This window comes from Mauremys mutica, chromosome 10 (genome assembly GCF_020497125.1).
Source record: "Mauremys mutica isolate MM-2020 ecotype Southern chromosome 10, ASM2049712v1, whole genome shotgun sequence".
In the NCBI taxonomy this organism is placed as follows: Eukaryota; Metazoa; Chordata; order Testudines; family Geoemydidae; genus Mauremys; species Mauremys mutica.
Genome location: NC_059081.1, coordinates 65,229,276 through 65,241,774, shown reverse-complemented (window position 1 = coordinate 65,241,774; position 12,499 = coordinate 65,229,276). Strand labels below are relative to the sequence as shown.

General features: G+C 41.7%; 1 protein-coding gene across 1 annotated transcript in view; it reads left to right on the top strand.

Moving 5' to 3' along the window:
• Positions 1-12,499, top strand: part of ERBB4 (erb-b2 receptor tyrosine kinase 4) — a 981,920-nt gene that overhangs the window by 755,328 nt on the left and 214,093 nt on the right. The window contains exons 13-15 of the mRNA XM_044978382.1: positions 6,539-6,671; positions 8,948-9,041; positions 10,436-10,590. Of these exons, the coding sequence (XP_044834317.1) occupies positions 6,539-6,671; positions 8,948-9,041; positions 10,436-10,590 (382 nt within the window). The remainder of the gene's footprint in view (positions 1-6,538; positions 6,672-8,947; positions 9,042-10,435; positions 10,591-12,499) is intronic.

Genomic DNA, 12,499 nt, shown 5'->3' with positions numbered 1-12,499 from the left:
GTATCTTGCCCGTGAAGAAATGATTGATCTTTGGCTATGTACTTAAATAGCTAATTTTCATGTTTCCTCTCTATCCTGTGGAAACATACTGGGTTTGATTCTTGTACCCTGTGCAAGCCCATTGAGAGGATATAAGCATATTTTCTGAAAATCTGAATGAAAATGAATTGCTGTCATAAGCAGTAACATCTTTTGAAAGCTAAATGTATTGTGTGCTTTGACTGTATGGGGAAGAAAAAAAATCATTTTAACATACAGGAGGAGCAAAACCAAACCAAACCCTAATGCATTTTTACAAGTTACCTCAAAATTTCAATCCTTCCCTATCAAGTTTCAGTTCAGAACACATTTTTATGGCTTAGTAATAAGCACCTGGAAATAATGATTTCTTACTGCCTGTCTTTTTTTCATGGGCTGTGGCTACGCCTCTCTTGTTGCGATTCCAAGTGGGGTAATTACATTTTGCCTACCTAACATTCCTCTGTATTTTCAGTTTGATAAGCCTCTCTCAATTTTCTGTCCTGAGTCATTTCATTACATTGATCCATGCTATTTAAACAGAAATTTCCATGTAAGAATATATATTAAAAAAACACATTCTAATCGTTATGCATTCAAATACAAAGAACAGTAAATCAGTAATAATTTCAATATAATGAAACCTAATTAATAAGCAAATGGGAAGCTGCCTTTTTTGACTGTTTGCTCAATCTTGGCATTAGACATTTGTTAGTCTCTAAGGTGCCACAAGTACTCCTGTTCTTTTTGCGGATACAGACTAACACGACTGCTACTCTGGAACCAATATCTTGAATAATAACAACAATAATAATAATAATAATTGTCATTATTATTATTATTATTATTATTATTATGTTGACACAGCAACTTCTTTTAATACAGTTTAATACTATGGGTACAGTCGAAGGAATCTGTATATATGCGTGGCTGAAATTTGTTGGAGATCACCAGTCTACATGTTGTTTGATTAGTATGATTCACCTATAGCTTGGGGCTATGAGTGACATGTACTATGGTATAACTGGGTAAGGAGTAGGGTCAGAAAAAATTCAGATAAAAATACTTTGAAGAAGTACAGATTGGAGACAGCAAGTAGCTATTTGAATTAAACCCGGGATGTGCTGATGTGACGTCAGTGGAGCATACTGCGTGTTTTGCGGGATTGGCGGGTTTTGTGCAAATGCTTTCAGAGTGCTCGGATTCTGCATTGTCCCTTGCACAATCTCTGCTCACTTCTTCTCCTGGAGACCTATTTAAAACCAGAAAAAATCTAATGGTTCTCCTGCTGCCAAGAGTGGTATTTTGTTATCCCGTTTAGTCCAATCTATGTAGCTGCCAGATAACCAATGTGATTTTCAGTATCTATGGACAACCGTACTATATTGTATATGAAGCTCTTTGAGAAATACTACAGCTGAAAAACTTTCCACATTCATGACTTGTTTCCCCCTTAAAGTATGGATAAAACAAGTCAATGCTTTGATGTCCTTTATTAAAAACATTGTAATAGAATACGAGCTCTGTGTAGTCACAAGTCCCTTCCATGATTGCTCGGTCCAAACCACAACATACGGAGATCCTGTGTGGTGACAGACTTTGTTTTGTCTGAGCTGAAGAGCTTGGGAAGTCTACCAGTGAGGAATCACCCGCGTATATACTACAACTGAAATCTACCTCTTCTGAACCATTTGGGAGGCAGACCATCCTGGATAACAGACCTGTCCTAGTTAATATTCTTTTCAGAACTCTCGCCAGTCTTGTAAATTATACGTTATAGTTCTGTTTATGATACAAATCATAAGAGATGATTTCCACTCCCAGGAGACTAAGCAACAGGTCAGGACATTCTTGCAGCTGTTTTTTCCCAGCTACTGGGAAAAGCAATCAGCGAGAGCAATAAAGCAGTGTAAATGAGCAAGAATTTAAACCTCCCCCTAGCTGGAACCCCTTCACTGTAAGCTGTTTGGAAAAGAAGCCACAAGTTTGTAGTGTTTTCAGTCAATTAAGCTCATAAAACTTTGAGGCCTAATTGTCTTTTTCCTTGCTTGTTTAATTAACTGAGTAATATTACTGGGGGACTTTTGTTTAACAAAGAGACTGGGAAACCAGGCTCCTAATGAAAGATTACTCAACAGTTTATTTTCTATGTAAATAGAGGAATTTTTTTTCTTCCTTTAACACAGTTTGTTTCTTTGTCAAACTTTCAGAAGCTCCTGGCAGAGCGCTGTTTCCGGTCAGGTTTAGAAATAGTCACTGGTAGAGAAAAGATCTGTAGGCCTGTTTCTCATTTACATTTAAGGCCCCTTTACCTACTCTGGCAGGGACATGCATGTCACTTACACTCCTTGGGGAGTAGCTAAGGATGACTCCCTATGTTGAGTTCTGGGACTGCAATTCGGCTCAGGCATTATATAGGCCACATTATGGCTGAGTGGAGGCTCGCTGCTCCCAGCTTTCTCCCCCCTATGCTGTGCCCCAGAGTAAGAGTTATGCAGTGTCTGTTCCTATATTAACTAGGATCTTCCCCCCTACCGCCTTGTGTTATGCATGAGGAGGTGACTGCCAGAGTACTGCTGTCTTCATTAGTGTTACCTTAAAACATGTTTGCAGCTTAAGTAGGTTGCTGGCACAATCACCAGTTGTGGGTCTGGGCGGGCTGTTCTGTTCCTCCTAATTCTGTTGTCTTGGTCAGTTGACAGGGGCACCATAAATCTCCAGATATTTCCTCTCTAGCACATGGATAGTCTGATTGACATGACATGGAATTATTCAGTGATAGCTAGTCCGCATCTCATATTTTCAGTGCTGTTCTCAACAGTGAAGAGTTGCTATAAACCAGCAAATGGGAATCAGTATCATGCCAACTCACAGCCCATGCCCACGCCTCAGTTAAAAAGCAGTAGATCATTTTTTTCACACTTGGTAATCCAGCAATGAAGTGCTGATGATGGTTTTTGCCAAGATATCAATGTTAGTGGCTTGTGGAATCTGGCATCAATAGCCTCGGAGCTGTCATGGTTCGTGTCCAGGCCTCCACTCTGACACTGAAACACGAACCAAATGTCTAAGAATGTTTGTAACAGGAAGCATCGTGTTGTCTACAATACATGCAACATTTGCTAGTGTGTGGAGATTCGGTGCCTAAAACATAGGGCTAGTGTAAATCCATCGACTTTGGAGGAAATTATTAAGAGGCAAACTGAATGAAATATCAAAAACTGCTTGGGGATATTAGGAAAATAAGTTTAGAGAGTTGTTTGAGAACCAAATGACATAATATAGATTTACGGTAAGAATGCTGTTGAATCTGCTGAATCTGCTCTCACACTAGTTTTACATCAGTCTGGCTCTTTTGACTTCAAAAGCATTTATCCTGTAGGCAATAGTGTAACTGAGAAGTGAATCAGGGCCATTAATTGAGGTGAAATAGGCTTTCAGCCAAGAATTAACATGTTAAAACAAAACTTGCATAGCCATCTGGAATTATTATTAACTTTAATAGTTTTCTTTGTGCTTGGATGTAGCTGACTGATGCTTTGAGGAACAGAAGGAACTATGTAACTGAGCATACTCTCTGAAATAAATGCTATTTAGTTGTTTTGTATTTAGCATGTGGACGTTTTTACTCTTTTCTAGCCTAAAAAGTTTAAAGGAAAGTTGCCAAACTACTCCAGACATGATGAATCTGTGGCCTGTTCTTGGTCCTAGATGTCTGTAGCGCTCCAGTATCCTGATGAATCTGTGGCCTGTTCTTGGTCCTAGATGTCTGTAGCGCTCCAGTATCCTGAGCGTCATGTTGTACAGTAATGAATGAGACAATGCACAAATTCTGTGGAACCAACAATATCACGTAATGTAGCCATTCACAACCAGCATTAGCTCTGTACACAGTGACAAGCGCAATAGTGAATCTCCTGCCTTTTGAAGCTGCTTGTACACGTGGGCTGGAGGACACCAACTCACTGATTAGTTCTCCACACAGTCCCTGGAAGGAGATTAAAGCGAAATATCATAAGCCTCTCTCAGCATTGAAGCCCACAAAAACATTTTGCGTGGAAAAAGAAATAACTTAAATGAAGAACTTATGCCCACAAGCTTTATAAGCCAAGGAACTAGGATAGCATCCAATTGCAAGAACAAAGGGAAGGTAGAAGATGATTCTCAGAGCTGCAGTCCTTGCTTATGTCATTTGCTTTTCAGGTAACTTGTTCGTCTTCTTGCCTGGGGCCAGTAAAGAGAAATCTATGAAAATGCAGCATGTTTTGCAACACGTGATTGCACATTTTTCCCCCCTAAGAAGTGCTGCATAGTAAATACAGCGGGCAGTAATCTGGCTGATGATGGAAGGAGGCACCAGACAAGCAAAGCACATGAAAGGGATGCATCCTGTCTTTGCAACAAGAATATCATCTGTCAGAGTATGATAAAAGGCTACATAACAAATAGAAGAGGACATAAGCCAGGAACGCCTCACAGATCAAAACGATGTGTTCAGCAAACATGGTGCCAACACTGAACATTGCAGCACAATGAAAAATAGGTGATTGGCCTGAGTTAAAGAGGGAATCAATATATGCAGCAATGCACTCTACTATACAGTGGGCTGCTATGACAGATATTCAACGAGTGTTTAATGAGGCACATGGAGGCGCTCTGCCTTGTGGCATGAAGATGGAACAAATGCTTCCACACCCAAGAGAAACTAAATATGGAACATTGTGCCATACAGTGAAGAATAATCAAGGAAAAACAAAATGCTGGGGGGAGGAGGCAGCTTCCTACTGCAGGGGTGATTTTACAGGGCTTTGTACTCATCAGCTGATGAACCTCAATATGCAGTTCAGCAGTTAGGTGCTGTCCATTACAATCATCCTTAACAACACTGTTGCAACCCTGACAGTGGCGATAAGAGCACCATCTGTTGTCTTGAAAGGGAAATGTGGCATTCTTTAATCACCGCCACACACTGTCACCTATCATCCACTTGTGGAAGTGCAAGAAAGCACACACCCATAGGCTATGTCCATACTAACTTGCACAGGTTTGCACAACCACCAGAGTAGTGTTTGCACTCTGTATGGGGAATTCTTTCAATTTTGCTATCACCACTGTGTGAATCTGTGTATATAGGTGTTGGTGTTATTCTGTACCTATAATATGTGTATGTTTTTTATTGGACGTGTCTTTTTTTTACTGTCTGTTTTTTATGGCATTTAATAAAACTAAACCAAGAAATAAACAACATATTTTGTCATTTATCACTTCTTTTACTTTTATCAAACCATGGGTCTTCCTACTTGCTAATTGTGACAGAACATTTAAAAGAGAGCTCTTTGCTTTTTAATCTGCACAGGTCTATCACATGGCACCAATTGACATATTTGGGAGAATGATAGCCTCCTCCGTCAGGTGTCAGGGCCTGGTCTAATCAGTATAAACTGAGCCGGCACGGAATGGCTGAGAGCCTGCGTTCTCTCCGCAGTACTGATTTGCTGCTTGCTCCAACACCTCTCACCACTCCCTTCCTTTGTCTTTCTGTCTGACTCATCCTCTCCTAAGAACTCCACAGAAAGGGTTTAAATAGCAAAATAAAAAGAACAAAGGCTCCACGCTAATATGCTCCTTGCTGTCTTCACCTTGGTCAGTCTGCCTGTATGTTAATCCCCTGTCCCTAGCCTTTGTCTTCTCTGCTTAGCCTGTAAGCTCTTTGGGGCTGGGGCTGTCTCTTATTTTACGACTGTACAGTGCTTAGTGCAACGGAGCCCTGTTTTCAATTGGTCCCTGGGAGCTACCACAATAAACATGATAAACAATAATGAAATGGCTAAAGCTGCTTGCGTTGCTCTAAGCTCGGTCAGGTCTAATTAAGTTATTTCATTCCTGTTTTCAGAACATATGTTCTGTGATGGATTTCTTATGACACACTGCGGGGATTTAATTTTGGATAAAGGCCCCTGAAAAATAAATCCCTATTGACCCCCAATTCAAGCATGCATTTCTTAGAGGAGTCCAGCCTTGGCCTAGCCCCACACTAATAGAAGTCAATCCTACTTGACTTAAAATTGAGTTAGGCAAACATTGAATGCTTCTGCAAATCCCAGCCTAAAGGCTTTATAGGAGAGGACATATCACCCCTCCCCTCCTATGCTTGCAATCCCCCCAAATCGACAGGGCCAGTCAATGTAACTGTTCTGCTAAATCTCCCCCTGCTGGCAAATGCCCATGAGGATTCATCAGCAGGAAAGGGGAAACAATGCAAACATTTACAATGGGTGTCTAGGAAGTTAAGGCCTGATCACTCCAGTCTTTCTGCTTCCCATGCATGGGCTGTGCTGTGGAGACCACTGAATCCCTCCCGGCTCTGAGGCAGGGAGGGGAAGAGGCGTTCTGTGGGTAGTAGCTTCTTTGTGTCTGGATGCTGGGAGAAGGACTTGCCTTCTGGTGTGATAGAAAGTAATATTCACAATCTAATAGCTAATGACACTAAAAATATCTTCATTCCTCTCTCTGTTTTCAGCTGCAGAGGGAAAGGTGTGTAACAACTTGTGCTCAAGTGATGGCTGTTGGGGGCCAGGGCCAGACCAATGTCTGTCCTGCAAACGCTTCAGCAGAGGAAGGACGTGTATAGAGTCTTGTAACCTTTATGATGGGTAAGACATCACCCTTGCTTGTTTGTTCCCCAAAGGGTATTGATTATGTTGACAGTTCAGGAATCACAGGGACAGGTTCTGATGTCCATACATTGAGTAACACCTTATTCCACCAATAGTTCCATTGATTTTAACCGAAACACTCCGTGGAATAAGGTGATATTTACTCGGTGTGAGTACACAGAATCTGACCTTGAGGTGGAAGTATAAGTGGATGAATTCATATGGTACTCTACCTGTGATACTACTTCTAGATACTTTTTTTTTCACTCCAAACATTCTCAATTCCTTTTTATTTATTTTTCCCTCTGGAACAACAATAATTATTACAAGCAATAAAATTGAGTATATACATTCACGGAGACATAGTCAGTTCATGCTTCACAGTTGTCGTTCCTTAGTAATGATGTTCTTCTTTCTTATCCCCAAGCCAAGGACTTTTACAGAGCTAACTGCAGATGTTTTTAGAGTTAAGCTTTGGCAATGCAGGATTTAAAACGCTCATATGCCCTTGCTATTGTTTCTTAATAAATTTTGGAAGTTTGATTTCTTTGCCTTTCTCCCTCCTGCCTCCCCACCCAAACATTTTTAGATGTTTGTATAGTCTTCACTGGGAGGATGGAGTCCCACAGATCACAGAGACATAGCTGTGTGAAACTGTCTTTTGACAGAAAAATAAAACTTAAAGGTCCTATGTTACATATACCTGAAAGAAAAACCAAAAGATTGGAAGGTGGAATCTCATTTCCCAGATGATGACACAACATGCTGCCCAACATTTCTTTATAATAAGGATGAACCAATCATAATTGATTTTAGTTAATTGTTTCACCCCAAGAGGTGCTAATTAAAAATAAAAGCACGATATATATAAAAGCACTTTGGGTTCTTTTTTGTTTCTTGGATACTAGCTTATGTGATTATCATAAAGAGACAGTAGAATGTGCTCCCTGTAAACACACCAAACTATTGCAAAATCCTTTCTTTCTTTCTTTCTTTCTTTCTTTCTTTCTTTCTTTCTTTCTTTCTTTCTTTCTTTCTAAAAGCAGGGAAATGACATGCAAAAAACTGTTAAAGTTACCCTATAGCTATATATGCATTCAAGTCAGGAAAGACGAAGTTGTGAGAGGCCAGATTGTGCTGCCATTTAGGCCAGGGTAAAGCTGACTGCAATTTACACTGCAGTATTTGGCTGTAGTTCCCACATCAGCCATAACCCAGACACGTTTGTTTCTACATTAGTAAGTTCCACAGTCCTGTTCACATTACCTGAGTAGGAGCTATCATTTAAGCCAGGGTGTTCATGTTTATTTTGATAAGGGAATGGTGGTTGCCCCTTGCACAAAAGGCAAGGATACAGTTGCCCAAATCTTCCAGGACCTCTGCAACTTTTGGGGGCCTTCAGTGGAGACCTGAACTGTCCGGGTGCAGGTCCTATGCATTTGCAGTGGCTCCACAGCCCTTAATCTCTCCTGTATGGCAGCTGTGCTGCTAGGGTTGCACCCTTCCACCTGGGCAGTGACTCAATATGGAGAGTCTCTGCTTCAAAGTTAAAGCAGCCTCAGATTCCATGCTACGTTCTTTTCAATGAAAGTTTCCCATGGATTCCTTGTACTCACTTAACTGGGTTGCCACACTAGAGCCTCATGGCACAGAGAGCAGTTACAACACCTCAGATTTAGGTTGATAAAGTGACGACGGGGGCCCACATCCTCAGCCGTGACAACTTGACGTGGCTCCGCCGAAGTCAACAAGCTTCACCACTTCATGGTTGTAGCTGTGTCATGCACACTGTCTGTCTGCACGGAAATCAACAGTGTGACAGCAGCATACAGTGCAGACATACCCAAACCAGCTTTTATCTAGCTAGCTCAATGAACAGTCACTGGGAAAGCACACGGGCTCGTCACACGAGTCCATGCGCAGGGTCCTGGAAGGGTTTGTACAGCCTGTGTTGCCACTGCGACGTCACTGCTTGGGAGATTGGGTCTGTGTGTGTGGAAATCAACTGGCTGCAGTTCAATTCCACACCCCCAACCCCGTGATTGTGATGGTGTTCTTATTTCTTAATACGGCCATAACCTGCCAAAGGATACTCAACAAATGATAACACAGGTGTTGGATTTGGTCCTCATCTGGTGTAAATCAGTATAGTCCCACTGAAGTTAATGAAGCGATGTTGATTTACCCCAGCTGAAGATCTGGTCCATTAAATTCAGGTCCGTTTCAGTATGATTTTCACTAACCGCTCACCTGACTGACTAATGTTTCTCCAGGGAATTTCGAGAGTTTGCGAATGGTTCTGTGTGTGTGGAGTGTGATCCCCAGTGTGAGAAGATGGAAGATAACATGATCACATGCTATGGGCCGGTAAGCACAACATACATACTTTGTAGCTGTAACCTGGTTAGTAAGTCTGCGTTAGCGTAGGCATTTTAATAAACGTCTGTTATTGTCCAGTGGGACTTTTGCCATCATCACTCACGACCATTTCAAATACATCAGCAGTAAATAATCACAAGCAAAAAGAAATTTCACACACCCACAGAACTTTCTTTTATCACTGTTGTTTTTTTCCCTCTCCTACGTTGAGGTCAATCCTGTTCCCCTCCATGCCTTAAGTCTCCTAGAAAAATTCTGTCTTAAGCAATTGCATTCTGCCAACCCAGATTATCCGACTGGCCAAGGAATTCCTCATGGCCATCCTTATAGCAGAATGAAATGTTGTTGGCACCACTTTAATGGCTGATGAGCCTCACCGAAAAGGCTTTTTGGTGGTGGGGAAAGTGAAATGATCCTTATATTTTTGTCCTTTGTGCATAGCCTGAATAAAAGGCAGGAACTGCATGGGCACTTGAATACATACAATCCCTCCCTCAATATATGGGATGAGATTATATTTTGGGCTTTCTGTGGTTATAGATTGGCTGAGAGAACTTGGCTCATTATTTATTTTTGTGACTCACTGATTACAGAGTGTGCTATATAGACAAGCACTATCTGTTTGATTATAATCTCTGCAGTTCACCCATTTGGGAAATTAATGTCCTAAGTTTTCTACCAGTGTAGGAAATTTGAATTTGTAGCAAGCCACTGACAAGGCACTTGGGTTTTGTGTCTACAGAATTTCTTTGGTGACAGCTGGTAGCACTGTGCATAATTTTGCCTAACTCACTGTAGACCCGACTCCACTGGTTTTGGAGGAGGCTTGTCATCAAGACAAGTAAACTTTATGTCTTTATACTTCAGGAGACTTGATTTATAGTTTCTAACTTTAGGTCTCCATGTGTAATAATGAAAATGAAATCCTCATCTCCTGGAGGGAGACACGACAGCATGATATTGCTGGGACCAGAAATCACAGGCAAAATACAGTGTGGAGATAAGCCTGTGACACAAATGATCCCATCAAGATGCCTTCAGGACCACTTTGTAGCTTCATTTAGGAAAATTCCTGGACAAAAGGAAGTGGACATGAGGCACATTGAGGTGCATCCATCAAAAGTAATGAAACCAAGTACTCCAGAAGCAGCACTCTGATAGTATTCTCTGTGTAGTACATTTTCAGCATAGTGCCCCAGGATTTAGCTGTGTGACTCTCATTAACATTCATTGGAGTCACATGGCTAAATCCCTGTTCTTTACGAGGGAAATGTACCCCTCTATCTTTGAGTGTACAGCACCCAGCATATTGTCAGCAGCTCTTGCGCGGTAACAAATGGTAGAGTAAATCTAATACGCTGCATTTCTCTCCTGCTCCACAGGGACCAGACCACTGTACCAAGTGTTTCCATTTTAAGGATGGCCCCAACTGTGTGGAAAAGTGCCCCGATGGCTTACAGGGGGCAAACAGCTTCATTTTCAAATACGCCGACGAGGACCGTGAGTGTCACCCTTGTCATCCAAACTGCACGCAAGGGTAAGCTGGAGTTCTGCAAATAGCAAGCTTTGCTATTTAGCGTTTATTTTAGGTAGTGGTTTTGTTTGGTTATTGCTTGGCCAGGAAAAGTGTTCATCATTCCTGGAAGTCTGTGCATACACAGCTATGACATCACCTTTTATTTTAGGATCCAGAATCCAGTCATTATGGTTTTGCAGCTAATTAGCAGACTAATTAGCAGCGCACTTGCAAACTTATCAGAATTGGTTCTTACAGCAGTGCTCTTGGCCCTCCCGATAACAAGCACTGGTATGGAAAGTGTTTCTAATATGCATACATGAAAGCTGGCGTGTACACAGACACCATATTGAATATTTATTTGTGCAGAGAATTTTCTCACGGTGACCATCATCACATCGCAGCATCAATGGATTTGTGCCAGTGAGTCAAGGGCGCATTATTAATTCACAGATGGGAACTGAGGCAAAGGAAGATTAAGTGACTTGTCTAGGACCCCGCAGCAAGTTTGCACCAGAGTTGGGAACTGAACTTACATCTGCCAAGTCCCCACATCAACCACAAGACCATCCTTCCTGCCTAGACCCAAAAGCAGTGGAGAGGGGAGGCAGTTTTGGCTTCCGCTTTCACCTTATAGAAAGTTGATGCTAGAGGGCATTTGCCTTACCTGTGCCATAGTCTGGCCCGATTCAAGTGCAAGTGCTAACCTGGCCTTTTCACCAACACACCCTCTTGTGAGCTGAGCCAAGAGCCCAGCAGTTGGAAGTGGCAGAGGCAAAATGGGGACAGTTCAAAGTATCTATTATTAAAAACACCAGTAGGTAATCAAACATTTTATAGTCTCCTGCCTCATCATGTCCTTCCTGTGGTCAGCAAAATTTCTCCCACCTTCTCCTCACCCGAGATGGGCCCCGGGAGAGAAGAGTGGGAAGTTTTTTCCTAATGGTGGTGGCTATCTGTTATAACAAATCAGTTAAAAAAAGTTCTCGCGTTCAGAAGAGAGGCAGTGTCCAAAACTATCCACAGGATTCGTCTACAATAGTCAGCAGTACTGTTGACTTCACAAACTGGATTACAGTCCTTTTAAATACATTCTTTTCCCTGCTCTGTTGTCACCTTTGAGACCATCCCTTTCTGTTGTCATTCGGCTGAATTACTTGTTCCTCCTCCCATGTTTCTCCTGTTCCCATCAATTGCCCTATCTGTTGATGGTACCTGTTACCTGGTGCAGTGCTCTACATTTTCAAAAGCAACTAGTGATTTTTGGGTACCCCAGTGTTTAGGTGCCCAACTAGAGGCACCTGAAAGGAACTCGATTGACAAAGGGCCCAGTAATTTTGGAATCAGATCCCTTTAAGGTTTCTCAAGTTGATCCCCCCAAATCACTAGTTGCTTTTGAGAATGTAGGTCATTTTATCTGACAGGGAAGTGTCTGTATCCAGATGAGGCTTCTAGGCCTGCTGAAAAACCATCTGACATCAGGTATTGCAGAAACAAAGCACTCAGTGCCAGAGGACTTGACTTCGAACACTGCTCCTGGTGTGTATGGATCAAGAACCAAGTCACTTTCTAATGGAAGTCCTCTCAAAACGGGCCCCAGGTCAGCACATTTTAAAGGATGTGAATTTTTACCAGCCAGAGGCAAGGCATGAGCATTAAGAAATTCTGTACCCAAGTAACTCTAGAGAAGTAAGCAGATATCATTTTGCATGAGCCACTTGAGTTAAAAATATCCTTATGAGGAGACAGTGGGTTATGTCCGAGGCAGAGGAAGAGCAAGAAAACTTCATCCAGTGAAGTAATCCTCCACAAGAGGATTTTATTGTTTTGCAGCTAAAATTAAACCAGTAAATTATTCAATATAATGTTGATGTCAACAGCTGTTGCCATTCAAAATGAGACCTTTTGCTGTTTTTGCAAATCTAATTAC